Source organism: Papio anubis, chromosome 17, assembly GCF_008728515.1.
Source record: "Papio anubis isolate 15944 chromosome 17, Panubis1.0, whole genome shotgun sequence".
NCBI classification, from domain to species: Eukaryota; Metazoa; Chordata; class Mammalia; order Primates; family Cercopithecidae; genus Papio; species Papio anubis.
In genome coordinates, this window is record NC_044992.1 from 29,621,875 (window position 1) to 29,640,734 (window position 18,860).

Here is an 18,860-nt window from a genome sequence, read left to right on the forward strand (position 1 = left end):
ACAACTATGTATCTTTTTATTTGGGGGATTGTGTTAACTTTGGGTCCTATTTTACCAATGCTTTCTTTTTAGATAAAAGACTGGGTAGAGCGATTGATGAAAACCCTCAGAGATCCCTCCCTGCCTCTCCTAGAATTGCAAGATATCATGACTAGCGTGTCTGGCCGCATTCCCCCCAATGTGGAGAAGTCTATCAAGAAGGAAATGGCTCAGTATGCTAGCAACATCACGTCAGTCCTCTGTCAGTTTCCCAGTCAGCAGGTATTTATAGGATAACACTATCTTCATTTTTTTCTGGCTACCAATGCCAGAGTTCATATTGTAGGATTCCTTCCTATTTGGATCCTCCTTATTTTTTGGATGTTGTAGTTGTATACTTTTAAGCATTGTATTCCTCACAAAACTGCCTCAGGGTTGCGCCACTGCACTCCAGCCTGGGGGACAGAGCAAGACTCCGTCTCAAAAAAAAAAAAAAAAAAAACTGCCTCAGGGTACAAAGCCAACAGTGAAAGTACTGTATGTGAAGTATAAAGTATCTGTAGTTATGAGAAAAGCACACTTGGATCATGTATACCATATAGCTTTTTTCCTGAGGCTATTCCCTAATTCCCTAATTAGAGGTATCTTCATGAATTGAAAGTAGAGTGATATTAGTTGATTGATTGATTGATTGATTTAGAGACGGAGTCTAGCTCTGTTTCCAGGCTGGAGTGCAGTGGCGTGATCTCAGCTCACTGCAACCTCTGCCTCCTGGGTTCAAGCAATTCTCCTGCCTCAGCCTCCTGAGTAGCTAGGATTACAGGCACGTGCCGCCGTGCCAGCTAATTTTTGCATTTTTAATTGCCATGGGGTTTCACCACGTTGGCCAGGATGGTCTCGATCTGACCTCGTGATCCGCCCACCTTGGCCTCCCAAAGTGCTGGGATTACAGGTGTGAGCCACTGTGCCCAGCTGTTTATTTATTTATTTTTGAGACAGGGTCTCACCCTGTCACCCAGACTGGAGTGCAGTGGTGCAATCATATGGCTCGCTGTAGCCTTGACCCCAGTAGGCCCAATGGCTCATCCCACCTCAGCCTCCCAAGTAGCTGGGACTACAGATGTGCACCACTATGCCCAGCTAATATTTAAAAAATTTTATAGAGATGGGGGTCTTGTTACGTTGCCCAGGTTGGTATTGAACTCCTGGGCTCAACCTTTCCTCCCTCCTTGGCCTCCCAAAGTGCTGAGGTTACAGGTGTGAGCCACCATGCATGGCCTATTTGTAGTTTTATTTTTAGAGACATTCTTACTACCTTGGCAACATCTTTACTCTTTACCCATAAAGCAGAAGTACGTGTAGGGAGTATAAGTAGATAAGTGGGGAGTGAAGTTTGGATCTTGACCTTGAACAGATCTTGGTAAGATGATAGTTTTTGTAATGTAGTCATTAATTCATCTGGGAAAGGTTGACAAGGGATGAAATCTGCTTGCTTATTTAGCATGATCCTCTATATAAACTCTGCCCAGTAACTTCCAGCTACTGAGAGATAGGAATTGGCATGTTATAGCAAGAAGATTCCTACTGGTCATGCTATAGAGGCTGATGCTTTGGGGCATTTTGTTGGGTTGGGCCTCATTTTTTCCCCTTTTTTATACCTTAGATTGCCAACATCCTAGATAGCCATGCAGCTACATTGAACCGGAAATCTGAACGGGAGGTCTTCTTTATGAATACTCAGAGCATTGTTCAGCTGGTACAGAGGTAGTAACTTGTAACTCCAGATTCCCAGACCTGTCCATGCTCATGTCTTCCTTTCTTTTAAGTGGTCACAAAGAGATTTACCTCAGATTGACTTCAAGAAATTAAAAAGCACCTTATATCTTAGAAAGTACCTTGTATCTTCTAAATATCTTAGAATTGTGAGCTAACTCTTATGCTCAATATTTCTGACTTCTTAATATTCTACATTTTTTTTCTGTCAATTATTTATTATTATTATTATTATTATTTGTGACAGGGTCTCACTCTGTTGCCCCGGCTGGAGTGCAGTGGCTCAATAATGGCTCACTGCAGCCTCAACCTCCCGAAGCTCAGGTGATCCTCCTGTTTCAACCCCTTGGAATAGCTGGGACTACAGCTGTGCACCACCACGACCAGCTAATTTTTATATTTTTGGAAGAGCTGGGGTTTTGCATGTTACCCAGGCTCATCTCAAGCTCTTGGGCTTAAATGATCCACCTGCCTCAGCCTCCCAAACTGTTGGGATTACAGGCATGAGCCACTGCATCCAGTTTGTCAATTAATAAGGCACAGAAATTTTCTTGTTTTCTTTTTCCTTGCCATTTTGATGAAGCTCCTAATTTTTCTTCTGTCAGAGGGCCCAGTACGATATTTTTTATTCTTATCTTATGGAACCTATTGTATTAGGTTGGTGCAAAAGTATTTGTGGTTGTTGCTATTAATACTGAAGGGATATTCACAGAGCATTTTTATTTATTTATTTATTTATTTATTAGAGACAGGGTCTCACACTGTCACCCAGGTTGTAGTACAGTCGCACAGTCTCAGCTCACTGCAACCTCTGCCTCCTAGGCTCAAGCAATCCTCCCACCTCAGCCTCTTGAGTAGCTGGGACTACAGGCACACGCTACCATGCTTGGCTAATTTTTTTGTATTTTTTGTAGATAAGAGGTTTTGCCATGTTGCCTAGGCTGGTCTGGAGCTTGTAGACTCAAGTGATCCTCCTGCCTTGGCCTCCCAAAAGGGGTCTGGGATTACAGATGTGAGCTACGGCGCCCGACCTCACAGAACACTTTTAACTTTAAGATACTTATAAATTTTTCAGATATCTCAGCCATTTCACGAGTACGGTAATAATTTCTACTTAGCAGTAGGAACTGAGTCAAGGTGTTGGTAGAGGGGGCTATGCAGGGTGTTGTTGTTTTTTCTTTATTAAAAAAGGTCTTGTCTATAGTGAGATTTCTTTTAGGCTTAGAATTTAAGTTAATTTTGTAGTTCATTTTAGGCTGTTCTTTATTCAGAGGGAAAGCAGTTCAGTGGAATGTCATGGAGGTAAATTTGGCCTTTGGGTTTATTACTTAATAGTGTTGGATTGTCAGGGTTTTCAGTGGAGGCTTTCTATTTGCCTAGGTACCGAAGTGGCATCCGAGGCCACATGAAGGCTGTGGTGATGGATCTGCTCCGGCAGTACCTGCGAGTAGAGACACAATTCCAGAATGGTAAGCCTCTTCCTGAGGACTCTCTAGCCCAGAAAGCCTTGATTCTGATAACCAACCCAAACTATCCATATAGGACTGTGTAAGAGCTAAGCCCCCTCCTGTCAACAACACTTCCATTAATAAACAGTCTCCTATCACCACTCTCTTAAAAACTAAACCGCTATATCCACTAGCACTAAAGAAAGAACAACGAAACACAGCTTGATGAAATTAGGAATCCAGTGTGCTTCTGAGAAAGGGCTGAAGTACTTTTTCTAATAGAGACTACCATTCCTGTTGATACCTTTTTGACCTTGTATAGTGTAAGTTGGTTGAGTCATCACAGGCTGAAATTGAGAAACCCATATCTGAAGAGCTTGATTCTTGGCAGCTAATCCATGAATTGAACCAGAGGCATCTAGGAAGAGCAAGTTCAGATTTTCCAGTACTTTTTAGTATATCTTTTAGGTGGACTTTATCCCTGGCTTTCTCTGAAGAGCTTCACTAAATGATATATTGTCTCTAAGTGTGAAATAACCTTGGTTAAAATTTTATTTTATTTTATTTTATTTTTATTTTATTTTATTTTTTTTTTTGAGACGGAGTCTTGCTCTGTCGCCCAGGCTGGAGTGCAGTGGCCGGATCTCAGCTCACTGCAAGCTCCGCCTCCTGGGTTCACGCCATTCTCCTGCCTCAGCCTCCCGAGTAGCTGGGACTACAGGCGCCCACCACCTCGCCCGGCTAGTTTTTTGTATTTTTTAGTAGAGACGGGGTTTCACCGTGTTAGGCAGGATGGTCTCGATCTCCTGACTTTGTGATCCACCCGTCTCGGCCTCCCAAAGTGCTGGGATTACAGGCTTGAGCCACCGCGCCCGGCCGGTTAAAATTTTAAAGCTGTGTACTGCTGACATTGCTTCCTGCCACAAGATGGCAGTGAAACATCATAGAATTTGAAACATCTAAAATTTGAAATTTTCCTTTATCTGCTCCTTTTCACTTCCTTTAAAAGCAGCCTGTGCCACTCATGACTAGCAAAAATCCTCATGTAGATATTAGCAAACCGCATGCAGTAACATACAAAATAATACATAACAACCAAGTTGGCTTTATCCCACTCATGCAAGGTTGATCAGTTTGGGGAAAGTCAATTAATATAATTTATCATGAAATAGATGAAAGGAGGAAAAACATGCTCATTATCTCAAGATAACAGGGTGTAGAGAGGGAGCATTTGACAGAATTTAACATCCATTCATGACAAACTCTTGGAAACTAGGAGTGAAATGGAACTTTTAAAATCTTGTAAAAGGGACCCACAAAAAAATCTGCAGGATACATCATGCATTATGGTGAAACGCTGAAAACATTATCTTTAAGATTAGGAATAAGACAAGGATGCCTGCTGCCACTACTTCTATTCAGCATCATAGTGGATGTCCTAGCCAGTGCAGTAAGACAAGGCAAAGAATTAAAGGGTGTAAGAGCTAGAAAATAGTAAAGCAATATATCTGCTATTATTAAATATGTAGGGTGTCTTTTTAGAAAGCCTCAAAGGATTCACAGATTTATTATTAAGTTATTAAAAAAACATTTAAAATAACAGGCTAGATGTAGTGGCTCACGCTTGTCATCTTAGCACTTTGGGAGGCAAGGACAGGAGGATTGCTTGAGACCAGGAATTTGAGACCAACCTGGGCATCATAGTGAGACTCCGTCTCTCCAAGAAATTTTTTTTTTTTTTTTTTTTTTTTTGAGACGGAGTCTCGCTCTGTCACCCAGGCTGGAGTGCAGTGGCCGGACCTCAGCTCACAGCAAGCTCTGCCTCCCGGGTTTACGCCATTCTCCTGCCTCAGCCTCCCGAGTAGCTGGGACTACAGGCGCCCGCCACCTCGCCCGGCTAGTTTTTTGTATTTTTTAGTAGAGACAGGGTTTCACCGTGTTAGCCAGGATGGTCTCGATCTCCTGACCTCGTGATCCGCCCGTCTCGGCCTCCCAAAGTGCTGGGATTACAGGCTTGAGCCACCGCGCCCGGCCCTCTCCAAGAAATTAAAAACAATTAGCCAGGCATGGTGGCACATGCCTATAGTCCTACCTACTCAAGAGACTGAAATAAGAGGATTGCCTGAGCCCAGGGTTTCAAGGGTGTGGTGGGCTATGATTGCACCACTGCACTCAGCCCAGGCAACAGAGCAAGACCCTGTCTCTAAATAATTAATTAGTTGATAAAATAGCAACCAAAAAGATGAAATACGAGTAAATCTAACAAAAAACATGCAAGCCTCTTTTCGAGAAAATTATAATCAAGAAGATTGTAATAGTAAAGAAGATTTAAATAAATTATCAAGGTCTTAAATTGGAATGTACACTATTAGGTGCTGATTCTTCCTAAATTCATCTGTAGATTGACATTTCAATAAAAATTCTGTTAGCGTATTTGTAATGCTAATTATAAAATTTCCATAAAAGACAAGTCTCACAATAATCAAGATACTTCCAAAGAAATACAAGGTGAAAAGATTTGCCTAATCAGAAAAGAAGATTTAATATAAAGCCATATTAATTAAGAAATTGTGAGATAGGTATAGGGATAGATTTATAGATCAGTGGAACATAATGACCCAGAAACAGATCCACCCATATATGAAAACTTATTTTATGATAGAGGAAGCATTGTAGATCATGAGGAAAGGACAGATTTTTTTTTCAATAAATGATACCAGCGTAATGGGTTATTCATTAAAAAAAAAAAAAAAGGAAAGAAAGAAATGGAATCCCTATCTTATGCACAAAAATCAGTTCTCAATAAAATAAAGACTTAAATATGTACTAAAGAGGTGAAGCTATTAAATGGTTAGGAGAATATCATTATAATCTCAGGATAGGAAGATTTTGTTGTATAAGACGTAGCAAGTACAAACTACAAAAGAAAAGATTTATTACTTAAACTCCACTCAAGAACTTCTGTTCATCAAAATACATCATAAGGAGACTGAAAAGTCTGTAATCCTAGCACTTTTGGAGGCCAGTGCTGGCAGATTGCTTGAGCCCAGAAGTTTGAGATCAGCCTGGACAACATAGCAAGACCCCATCTCTAAAAAAATACACAAAAATTAGCCAGGTGTGGTGGTGTGTGCCTGTAGTCCTAGCTTCTTGGGAGGCTCAGGTTGGAGGATCACCTGAGCCTGAGGAGGTCGAGGCTGCAGTGAGCCGTGATCACATCACTGCAGTCCAGCCCCAGTGACAGAGCAGGACCCCGTCTCCAAAAAAAGAGAGACTGAAAATATAAGCTACAAAGTGTGAGAAGATATTTACAAAATCTATACCTAAAAAAGAATTAGAAGTATCTAGAGAACTGGTATGAATCATCAAGTTAAAGACATCCTAATAGAAAAATGGGCAAAAGATATAGAAAGATATTTTACAGAAGAGAAAGTACAAAGAATTCATCAACTTACACAAAGATGCTCAATCCCATTAGTAATTAGAGACATATGAACCAAAACCACAATGGGAGTGGCAAAAATTTAAAAGTCACATCATCATCTTCATTGCTTCTGTACATGGAAGTACAAATTGGTATACCACTTTGGGTAACAGTTGGTCAGTACCTAATAAAGTTGAACATATTTGTATTCTTTAACCTAGTAATTTTACTCCTAGAAAATATACTCTAGAGAAACTATGACATGTGTTTACTAGGAGACATATATAGGACTATTTGTGACAGCACTGTTCATAATCTCAAAAAAGACAAGAAACAATCAAATATACAAAGATAGAGTAGATCATTGCAGTCTAGTATATTCCTACCATGGTTGACTATGCAGCAGTGAAAATGGATGCACCAAGGCATACACTGAACAAAAGGATGAATCTCAAAAATACAATGTTATGGAAAATAAATGGTACAGTCATTCCATTTTTTTCAGGTTCAAAAACCAGGAAAATTAAGCTGTACATACATTGGTGATAAAAGTTAAGAAAAGCAAAAGAATAATTAACATAAAATTCAGCTTAGTAGTTGTTTTTGAGGAGGGGTACACAGGGGTCTTCAAAAATACTAAAGATGTTCTATTAAAATTTAATAGCTTTAAAATAACACATGGGTGTTTATTTCAATTGATACCATATATTCTATATATTCTTCTGTATATATATTTCATAATTAAACTGTTTTGTTTTGTGTGTGTGTGTTCTTCTTTTTTTTTTTTTTTGAGATAGAGTCTTATTCTGACACCCAAGCTGGAGTGCAGGGGCACAATCTCTGCTCATTGCAACTTCCGCCTCCTGGGTTCCAGCAATTCTCCTGCCTCAGCCTCCTGTGTAGCTAGGATTATAGGTGTGTACCATCACGCCTGGCTAATTTTTGTATTTTTAGTAGAGACGGGGTTTTACCCTGTTGGCCAGGCTGGTCTCAAATGCCTGACCTCAAGTGATCCACCCGCCTTGGCTGCCCAAAGTGCTGGGATTACAGGGGTGAGCCACTGCACCCAGCCAACTAAACATTTTTTAAAAAGAGTGTCTTAGTGTGCAGGATCTTCAAAGTAAAAAAAAAAAAAAGAAAAAAAAATCATTGTTTTCTTTCTGTTAATGTCTCCCCTCACCCTGGGTGAATGTGTTCCTTTTATTTCCCCTGGTCCTATTGCCAAAGTTTATTTGTGTTGTCACTTCAAAGCTAAGTCTTGGTAGAGAAAAATATTAATACAGAACAGCTAATTTTTAAACAGCTTCCCTTTTGGTCTAAATGTGTCTTTTATGAAATTGGCAGCTCTCTCAATATTGTAGTCCATTGTTTTTCAAATATAGTTTTATTTGGAAAAAAGTTGCTTATGTCAATCTATAATATTTAGAATAGTTAAAAGCCTGGTTACACTGGTCCAATGTACTCAGTATTCTAGGAAACCACGGTAATGCAGTTTGAACGCCACTGTTCTGGTTTGTAACTTAACGTGGAATCTGAACTGAGGTGATAATCCTTTACTGTTTTCGTGATTTCATAAAATTCTGACCCTTGAGCATATTCAAACACTAATTCCTCTTTCCTTGGAAATTTAGTTCTGAGGTAAGCTGTTTTCTAAAGAACTGAATATTACTTATATCCCATGGCAGATATCACTACAGTGTACCAGAGGCTTATGCTTCTGTTGTAAAACATAGCTTTCCTACTCAGAACTAACCTGCCCCTGGTGGCCTTATGGAAGGCAAGTGAAGATATGCATAACTTTAGTCTCCCTATAGACCTTTTGACTTAATGCACGGTTCTCTTTGATCTATACCTTGGGTTGGATTTGGCGTTCCTAGGCATTGCTTAGCTGTTTCAAGGACTAACAGAAGAAAATATTGATTCCAGGGGTAGTAGCCACACTTCTCATGGATATTGCTAAGTTTGATGTGGTTTTATTTTTTGAGCTAAAACTGTTCCTACTGGTTAGGGTAAACTGTTTTCTGCAACATGGAATCAGAATCTCAGGCTCTGGGGGAGACCTTAAAGATCATCAAGTTTAATGATATTTACATTTCTTTTTAAACAGCAGAAATTTCTCTTCTAAAGAAATCATGACAGAGTTTAGAGTAAGACTGGGGTTGGAGTTATTCCCAATCTTTCAGTCTTTGAGGCATACCCACCTCCCCAATTTTTAAAAAATTTAATAAAATTGAGGCCCAGAGAAGTGAAATGATTTGCCCAGGAGCACACAGTAAATTGCTAACGGAGCTAGGCCTTGAACCCAGATCTTATATCCAAATTGCCTAACTCCTAGTCCGGTGTTCTTTTACTAAATCACATTGCCAGTTTCTGTACAAATCCATCCAAGAAAATCCTTACGATGTTTCTTCTTACTGCTCATCTCATAAATTATAGACAGTACAAAACAAATAGCATGTAAATGTGAACATTTATACATGGGTGAGAACCAGTTCTTTTCATGGCGTGCAGGTCACTATGACAAATGTGTATTCGCCCTCCGGGAAGAGAATAAAAGTGACATGAACACTGTACTGAACTACATCTTCTCTCACGCTCAAGTCACCAAGAAGAATCTTCTGGTCACAATGCTTATCGTGAGTACCATTTTTCAGAACTCGTAAGGACTGTCGATGATATGCAAAAAGTATTTTTTCCTTCTGATGGCTGTGGTCAGAGAAAAAAACTACTGCCTTTTATAATTATGGGATGAGTGGGACTTGAGCTGTAGACTAACAGTTTCTCACATCTACCTTTGTCCTTGGTCTGAAGGAACTGCTTTAGTGAGAAAAGGACTCTTTTGGCTATTATGCATATGCTCCTTCACGGGGACTTACACCTCCTAACTCTGTTTAGAAATGCCCCATGCTTCACCATTCCTGTGGTCCTCTTGATGGCAGCTTTAAAATTTCATCTTATTTATCCAATATACTCTAATTTTAACTCTTGTTCCATAGATGCAAGCAATGGCTCTCATGTCAAACCTGAAAAGAAAAAAAATAGAAATCCAGCACTACCCCTCCCTGACCAGAGGAATTTTAATGTATTCTGCATCTTCATTGGTCCCTTTTTATTTACATTGAAAATCTAAGCTCGGATTATTGCATTGGTAGTAAATGTAAATGTATGATTTTTTTTCTCCATAACTTAGTAATATAAGAATTAGTAGGAAGTAGGAATGGGGAGTGAGCCTGGTAAGTTTGATGAGAGCTAATGTGCATTTGGCCAGTGGGTGGAATTTTTGTGGGCTGAAGGATTTTTAAAGATGACTTGCAAGTCCTTCACTCCTAGCTCATTCTGGTTGAGTTATTTGTAGGAATTAGTATAGTAGGACTATTCCTAGAGTCCCTCACCCCATGGTCCTGAGCATTTGCCTTGCTGCTGCTTGCTTGTCTTTTTGGGGACTATAGTGCCTTTTCACTCCCAGAGTTTTCTTTCTTGTCCCTTTATGGAATTGGGATTCTTGGTACGTTAATTACATCATTTTTTCATGGAGGAAAAAAACATACATCTTCATAGCTATTTTTTTATTTCATACTTCAGAATGAAGGGAAACTATCTACCATATACCTCTGATTAACAAGAGTGCCGCTCATTCAGTTATCTGCCTAGCTGGTTAACTCTAAAGCATATAACATTTTTTAGAATAGCCACTTTAAAAAATATGTAATTATAGGGAGAGTTCATTGCCTTTGCTACCCCAGAATGACTAGATAGTGAGAAAACAAGAAGATGCATTTGAGTGGGAAAAAATATACATTAGTACAATGTAATACTTCAGCTTCCCCTAAGTGACAGGTTTCAGCTAAGAAATGATATAATCTATGGCAACTTGCTAATTTTTTTTGTCAGTCAAAAGAAGGAAGAAGGACTATTTAGATTTTTTTTAATGTAATGAAAAGATTGTTTAATCTTATTTTGATAAAGCCAAGACTTTCTGGCAGAAAAGGGTAATGAGGAGAAGGGTAAAAGAATCTGTCAGTTTGGACCTAGAATGGGGTGGAATTTGCCTTTATAGGAAGCTAATTATGGTGAGTTTTTCTTTTTATTGTGATTATGTTTTTAAGAACTTAACAGTTTTCTGCACTAAAAATAGACCAAAGCCTAGAATCCTTAGAGCAGCAGAAGAGTAATGATTGTCCAAGACTGTCGCTGGGTTTCTTAAATTCTAATTTGTAAGATATAGGGGCTCAGCTCGCTCCTTTTGCGGAGTGATTGTAAGTAACGCTTGCCTTAAGAATCTCATTATTGGAACACGGAGCCATATTTCCTCTGAGAATTCTGGAGTAGCTTTGAGCCGGGGCTGTTCATTTCTCAAGTAATCACGCTGGTGTGATGGAGAGAGAAAATGGCAGCTGTTCGGAGCTCAGGCCTTCAATTTTCTTCAGAGTCCAGTCACTCAAGTGTGTAATTACACGGGGGGTGCTGCAGAGGCGTTGGGCCCTGTCAGAGAACTGGTTTGAGGCTTTGCTTTCTGCTTTTGCCAGTCAGGACAGGCAGAAGCCAATGGGACTCTGACTTTCTGCTGTTCTTTTTTCCTCCCACCTTGTCATCCTGATTACTTCTTACCTGCATGGATAGTACCCAAACTTTCTTTCCAACAGGCTGAGCTCTTTAGAGAAAAGAGCTGTTTCAGAGTTTGAGTTTGGGTAAATAGGATGTAGGAGGAGGAGGAGGAGGAGGGGAACGAGAAGAGGAGGAGGATAAGGACGGTTGAACATGTGAACCAGGAAGCCAGATTTGTCCTATTCTTTATTTTGGTGTCATTACCTTTTTCTTTAAAAACAAAAACAAAATGAGACCCAGTAAACGTAAGAGGATCTGTAAGCTTTCGTGTCATTAATTTCTTTTCAAATATCAGTTGTTTTCATTTCATCTTAGAGATTTGGAAATCAAGCTCAGGGCCAGCTAGCAGTGACTTACGAAACATGGGTAAAAGCTCAGGACGGTGCTCTTTTCTGATCTGATGTTACTGAATGCCAGACATGTCTTCCTCTTTTCCTCTTTGACAATGCTTAGCTGCTCCCCCTTCCTCCTTCCTCTCCGTTCCTTCTTCTCTCCCTCCTCCTCTCCCACATCTGCATTAATGGTAGTAGCTGGTAGGAGCCATTTTGGTTGTTTGGATTATTCTTTCCTCTGATCTTAGTGTCTTTTACAGATGTCACCTGCACATGGTAGCACTTCGATTCCCTCAACTTGTGTTCTCTGCTGGTTCCCCTTTCTTTGCATATCTTGGCTTCTTGATTGATGGTTATGTGCCCAGCATTCGATTCTCTGCTTTCTAGAAGTAGGAATGTTGATAGTATGTTTTGCTGAGCTAGATGATGATTTCTGGGGCTTTTGAACCTACAGAGAGGGAGGTATCAAGAAAATCAGGCCTCCGTCAGTGTCATGGGATATGTGCTTCTCTAGTAAAGAGGTACCTTCATCCTCTCTAGGTGTTAGCATAACTTGCCCAGTGGTAACTTGCCTCAAGGACTCTCAAGCAAATTTCTGGTAATCTTTCACTCTGTTTGGAAAGCAAAGTATCAGGTAAAAGGCTAAAGTCCTATCAGGTTTCCTCCGTTTAAAGGGACATTGTAACACAATGTAACACAAAGTCTGGAAGACCAATAGTACATTTACTTTTTGAAAGCTCTTCTTATTTCTTAAATTTAACTTTATAGGAAAAAGTTTAGGACTCAGAACATTGTTTATGTTTGCTTAGAGATATTTAAGGAACTCTTTAATCTTTAGCCAGATTAAGCTAATTGGTACAAATACAAAATATCAACATCTTCACAGCTGTCTAGATGGCAATGTACTTATCTTCTAGCCACCTTGATGGTAAGTAGTCTTCCCCTCACTGCTTATAACTTATTTTTGATACAGCCCACATGAACATGCTGTAAACCATGCTTCCGTATGAGTAATGCCATGCATATGAACCCCTGATTTGGTTTAGATGGGGAGAATTTATAATGCTGATCAGCACCTTTCCTTCTTCCACTTAACCTGACTGCAAATAATTTTGTCCAATGTGTAAATAAAGAAGAAGTCTTTCTCAGTGATTCCACATTCACTGAATAAGGGTGATATTAACAATTTCTTGTTAAACTTACCCTATGACATTTTTTGGGATATCAAAAAGTGCAGGTATGATTAGAAGCAGCTACTAGTTCATTGCTGATACTAGTTTTAGTGCCTACCCAGCTGAATAATAGTTAATGTCTTGAGGACATTACACATAAGGTCACATTCTTTTCGTTTTGAATTGCCTTATAAGATCAAGCTGGACTATGTTGGTTTCTTCTGTCAGTCAGCTGTGTAACTTTGGCTATGCCTTTTTTTTTTTTAAATTAAACATGTGGTCTCACTATGTTGCCTGGGCTGCTGTCAAACTTCTGTGCTCAAACGGTCTTGGCCTCCCAAAGTGCTGGGGCTACAGGCATGAGCCACTGTGCTCAGCCTTGGCTATGGGTTTAACATTTTATCATGTTTGTTGTATTTCTGCAAATTCAAACTATTTTCTATAGTTAGCTACCATCTAGGTTAAAAGTAAAAGCAAGAAATAACTGTTTTGTACCAGTATGGCTGAATAATAATTTTCACTTCGTTTTATGACTCTGGACAGTTGGAACAGACCTTTGGTTGGTGGATTGGGAAGCCAGATTTTTGCAAGTGACCTGTAATCCCAAAATCAGCAGGTTGGCTCTTTAAACAAACTTTTTATGTTGACTAAACACATCTGCTGACCTAGACACCATCTAAAGGTATTGTTACAAAATGTTCATCAGGATTAGATGGTGATGTTGGTTTGTCCAGTTGCCCAAAAGAAACCTGTCTCTAGAACAGAGGGTAATCAACTTCCTGTTGGATGTTAGTTGACACCTTAGGATGGGTGGTTCTGAAAAACCCTGATGTTTTCTTTCAGAACCTGAATGCTGTGTCTAGGTCAAGGACAAGACAGGGTTGAGAAAGTTATTCTACACATAATTTTCTGTTGCCAGTTTTTTCCTAAGTATTCATGATGACAGTGGAGAAAATATTTGAATGGAAAACTTCCAAGTCAGAATAGACTAATGAAAATAGTGGTTAACTCATACTGTGTTTGATAATTACTTCACATTTATTTATTTATTTATTTATTTATTTATTTATTGAAATGGAGTTTCGCTCTTGTTGCCCAGGCTGGAATGCGATGGCGCAATCTTGGCTCACCACAACCTCTGCTTTCTGGGTTCAAGCAATTCTCCTGCCTCAGCCTCCCGAGTAGCTAGGATAACAGGCATACACCACTGCGCCCAGTTAATTTTGTATTTTTAGTAGAGACAGGGTTTCTCCATGTTGGTCAGGCTGGTCTTGAACTCCTGACCTCAGGTGATCCGCACACCTTGGCCTCCCAAAGTGCGGGGATTACAGGTGTGAGCCAAAGCACCCGGCCTTATTTATTTATTTTATTTTATTTTATTTTATTTTTGTTTTATTTTATTTTATTTTATTTTAATTTTGAGATGGAACTTTACTCTTGTTGCCCAGGTTGGAGTACAATGACGCAATATCGGCTCACTGCAACCTCCGCTTCCTGGGCAGTTCTCCGGCCTCAGCCTCCCAAATAGCCGGGATTACAGGCATGCGCCACCACACCCGGCTAATTTTTTGTATTTAGTAGAGACGGGGTTTCACCGTGTTGGTCAGGCTGGTCTCGAACTGACCTCAGGTAATCTACGTACCCCGGCCTCCCAAAGTGCCGGGATTACAGGCATGAGCCACCACGCCCGGCCCACATTTATTTTTTCTAATCTCCATAGTTCACTTTTCTTTTTCCCAAAGCCCTTTTTTACTCCCTTTCTCTCATAATGGAAAGATAAAATGAAAAGTGGTTTTTAAAAAAAGTGGTTTTGTGTGTTTTGCTTTGTTTTGTCTTTTAAGTTAGAATATGATCTGTAACTATGCAAGAGGGTAACTCCATTTTTTAAAATTTTAGTTTAATCTCGAAAGGTAAACCTATATTTCCTTTAAAGGGAATGCATCCATATCAAATCTGATATGGTTGCGGAGGTGATTAGTGTTATTTTGTCATGTTGGCTTTTGTTTTTATTATTTATTTATTTTTTTATTTATATTTTTATTTTTTTGAGACGGAGTCTCCCTCTGTCACCCAGGCTGGAGTGCAGTGGTGCGATCTCGGCTTACTGCAACCTCCGCCTCCCGGGGTCAAGCAGTTCTCTGCCTCAGCCTCCTGAGTAGCAGGGATTACATGTATGTGCCACCATGCCCAGCTAATTTTTGTATTTTTAGTAGAGACAGGGTTTTGCCATCTTGGCCAGGCTGGTGTTGAACTCCTGACCTCATGATCCACCTGCCTCGGCCTCCCAAAGTGCTGGGATTACAGGCGTGAGCCACCGTGCCCGGCCGGCTTTTGTTTTTAATGTTGAGACTTCAGTCTGGCTTTGTACAGAGGAGCTGAGTTGTGGCATTACCCAGTACACTTCTTATGTTTTTAGGCCTTTTAGTGGGTCATTCCAATGCTTTTAGTAAGTACCTCGGAAAGGAGTATGTTTGCTCTATTAAGAACATTAGGAAAGGGACTTAGGTAGGAAAAAATTATCTTGGTTTCCCTACCCACTGTTATCTATCAGTTCTTTCCTTGTGTCTTTTTATGGTCCTGTTTCTGGTAGTTTTACATATTCGTTTGAAATTCTGTTTTGCTCATTAGTTCTCAGCAAAAGGTAAGAGTTACTTGCATTTTCTTTCTCCTCTTTGCTTTTATGCCTAGGATAGGTAGAACAGATCCTCTAATCTGTGCTGCCTGTTCAATCGAACCTCTGGGTTTATCTTCACTTTAATAGCAGCTTTTATTTTTCTCACTCAGATGAGTGAATTATCTGGGTTAAATGGGTGAAAACAGTAGTACTTGCACTTCCTTAATTATAAACCCCATCATATGTTTTATGACTCTGGACAGTCAGAGCAGACCTCTCCTTGGTGGATTAGGGAACCAGAATCTCATTATATCATTTTCTTTAAAAAAAAAAAAAAAAAAGCTTTGAGAAACCTTCCCAGCATGATGGCACTCAGTATTTCAAAAGTATTTACCTTGTGATGTGGAAGGTAGGGGTTTTGGAAAAAGCATGTCTTTTATTTTTACTGCATTTATTTATTTTGCTGTGATAAAGGTCTATAAAGAGTATCCCTGAGATGGGGAAGGTTAAGTATGAAATAGAAATTCTTCAAGAAAAGCACTGATAATCAAAGTGGGGAGAAGATTAACAAGCAGCAACAAGCAGGCCCTTTGGGTCTTCTTTCATGTCCCCTTGGTAGTAGGGGGAGAATAAATATTAAAATACAAAGGCAATTCTGTCTTTTAAAGTTTTTTTATTTTATTTATTTTTATTTTTTATATTTAGAGATGGGGTCTCACCATGTTGCCCAGGCTGGTCTTGAACTCCTGGGCTCAAGCAGTCCTCCTGTCTTGACCTCCCAAAATGCTGGGATTACAGGTGTGAGCCACGTTGCCCAGCCAAGGCAATTATTTAAAACTCCAAGTAGAGGGAGTGATATCTAAATGGATATATTTTATATGGTGTGGTGTTAATAATTACTACTACCAGTAGCTCTGTAAAATTCAAAAAGGACAGATATTTCTAAAAACTGCGTTTGCAGTTTTTTCAACTTAGATGGAAATTGCAAGGATAATGGATGAATTTAGGGAATAAACTGATATTCCACTGGACTCCAGTAAGAATATTTCTCTCAGAATATGATTGGGATTTTTTTGTTAACATTTTTTACTTCTTAGAAGAGGAAGGACCCAATACTGAATAAAACATGAATTCTATAGTAGGAGCTTGTTTTTTTCCTCTAATTCAGCTAAGTATTCACATGTTTAAGTATCATGGAATGATTCTTGGTACAGGAAGAAGAGAAATGATTTGGGGTACAGAATTGCCAGCGTATGAGATGGTGTTTTTAGTTAGTGTGTGTTTATAAATAAATAATTCATTATTGTGTTTCTTGTTTGCATCTGCCTGGGTTGCTGAAAATTTGGTTTATGAGATGAAAACCACTGGGATGGTTCTTTTTTCCTTATATCTACCTTCTTTCCAAAAGTGGGAAGGGAAACAGGAAGGCCTTTAGTCCCTATTATTTAAAACTTTCTCTTAAAACTTTGAGACATAATCTATTATTTCTTCCTCAGAATCCCCTTGGCCCCTTTTAGTGGTCTCTAATGATTTCTTCTGTGTGTTAAAAGTATAGTGTTGATTTATAAGGAAATACATTAGGAATTTTGAACGAGGGATTTGGACTGCCTCTCCTTAGCCAAACTTCCTCTGGGATCTTCTTTACCACATTGTTTAGGGTAAAAGTAATAGGAAGTTTGCATTTTCTTATCAATCCAACTGGGTTTACTTTGTTTTCATTCCTTTTCTCTATTTCAAAATCCTATCCACCTGTTCTTTTTAATCTGGCTATCTATGTTCTTTTTTACATTAACAATTAGGATCAGTTGTGTGGCCGGGACCCTACTCTCACTGATGAGCTGCTGAATATTCTCACAGAGCTAACTCAACTCAGTAAGACTACCAATGCTAAAGTAGCACTTCGAGCACGCCAGGTAAGGCCATTTGTTGGTTTTCTTAAAGGAGGGATGACTTTCATAGATTAGGCAGTCCTAGACACAATGAACTTTTGCTTAATCATCTTACAAAAAACATGTTATTTTCTATATGTGTCACATTTTCCTCAGAACAAATGTTTTCATGTGGTATGTTTTTTAAAGAGAAAGGACAAGATTAATGCTGCATTTCTTTAAAATAGATGCCCTTTCCACATTAAAAAAAATCCTGGTATCATTCCCTTCCCTCCCTAGTAGCCCTGTGATAGTAAACCAGGGTCAGGTGGAGGCAAGGACACTCAGGGAAGGAAATAGACTCAATATTTCTTACTTCCCAAAGGGAGCTTAGAAGCAGATGAAAACTTCCAAGTGTACAGGAAATAATCAAGTGTGGAAAGCAGAAAGATAACGAAATGAATCTTAGGTGGTAGCAATCAGAACAACCCCAGAGAAGTCCGGTTAGTTTCACCCTGAAGTCTTCATTTCCATTCCAAAAGGTTTCAGCAGGGAAGCCAAGAGTTGGCGCTCCCTTTGTGTTTCAGTGCATGGGCATTGACAAGGAAGCAGTATTTGAAGCTGTTCAGTGACCTTCTGCTTTCTCTACAATTGTATCCATGTCACTGAACTACTCAAAGCTATTGAACCTCTCAGTGACCTGCTGAGGGTGTTCAGATCCTACCGTGTCACTGTTTGTTTGTTTGTGACACTGCTTTCACTCTCTCTGCCCCTCACACACACTGGTGTTACTTCCTGACGCCTTCTCCTTGGTGCTGAGTACCTGGGGCTGTCAAAGCAGCTTTCCCTGTCTTTCTTTCTACTTCAGAGTTGCAAAAGGCTAGCTCTGCTGCATCTACCTTCCCCACAGCTGCTCCCTGCCAGACCTGATTCCCAATTAACAGCTAGTCATGCAGTCCCCAGGACCAGCAGCTTTGCAATGGTAAATCACATACACTGATGGAACTTGATTGAAGCAGTTTTCTCTCCCTTCCCCCTACCTACCATGGGAAATTGGCCACAACGCAAATCATGGTGAGAGTCAACTGAGATTCAGTATTTGGTGGCATTGGCTTTATGTTACAGGACCTAGAAGTTGTTTTACTTGGTCTCTGTTTTATCTGTGATGCCTGCACTTATAGATTTATATTTATTGCTTTTGTATCAGAGCTGCCTAATAGGAGCCTAGAATAATCACTCCCTGAGGAACGTGTGCCTCCTATTTTGTTCTCACTCTAGGTTCTTATTGCCTCCCATTTGCCATCATACGAGCTTCGCCATAACCAAGTAGAGTCTATCTTCCTATCAGCTATTGACATGTATGGACATCAATTTTGCATTGAGAACCTGCAGGTATATATATATATATAGCCCTTTCCTGCCTCTCTGGACTCTTATCTCCTTTATTCTCAAGCATAGTTTAAGTAATCAATTAATTAATTAATTTTGATTTTCCATGTAATGAAGTTTCATACCTTGACTTTCTAAAACGATTTATACTTAGGAATTTTTTTTTCCATACAAATGCTGTTAGAATTGTGGCTTAGCTTAAAAATCAAATAGGCCTGCCTTGATAGAAGTGTCCTATTGAAGTCTTTATCTTTGT

At 39.5% G+C, this 18,860-nt stretch overlaps 1 protein-coding gene across 9 annotated transcripts in view; it reads left to right on the top strand.

Annotated features, from left to right (window-relative positions):
• The window catches only part of ACACA (acetyl-CoA carboxylase alpha), a 332,443-nt gene that overhangs the window by 173,751 nt on the left and 139,832 nt on the right, over nt 1-18,860 (top strand). For all 9 annotated transcript variants that reach the window (XM_031657026.1, XM_031657027.1, XM_021928272.2 and 6 more), the window contains 6 exons: nt 73-261; nt 1,643-1,743; nt 3,133-3,221; nt 9,136-9,260; nt 17,147-17,260; nt 18,494-18,607. In XM_031657026.1, the coding sequence (XP_031512886.1) occupies nt 73-261; nt 1,643-1,743; nt 3,133-3,221; nt 9,136-9,260; nt 17,147-17,260; nt 18,494-18,607 (732 nt within the window). The remainder of the gene's footprint in view (nt 1-72; nt 262-1,642; nt 1,744-3,132; nt 3,222-9,135; nt 9,261-17,146; nt 17,261-18,493; nt 18,608-18,860) is intronic.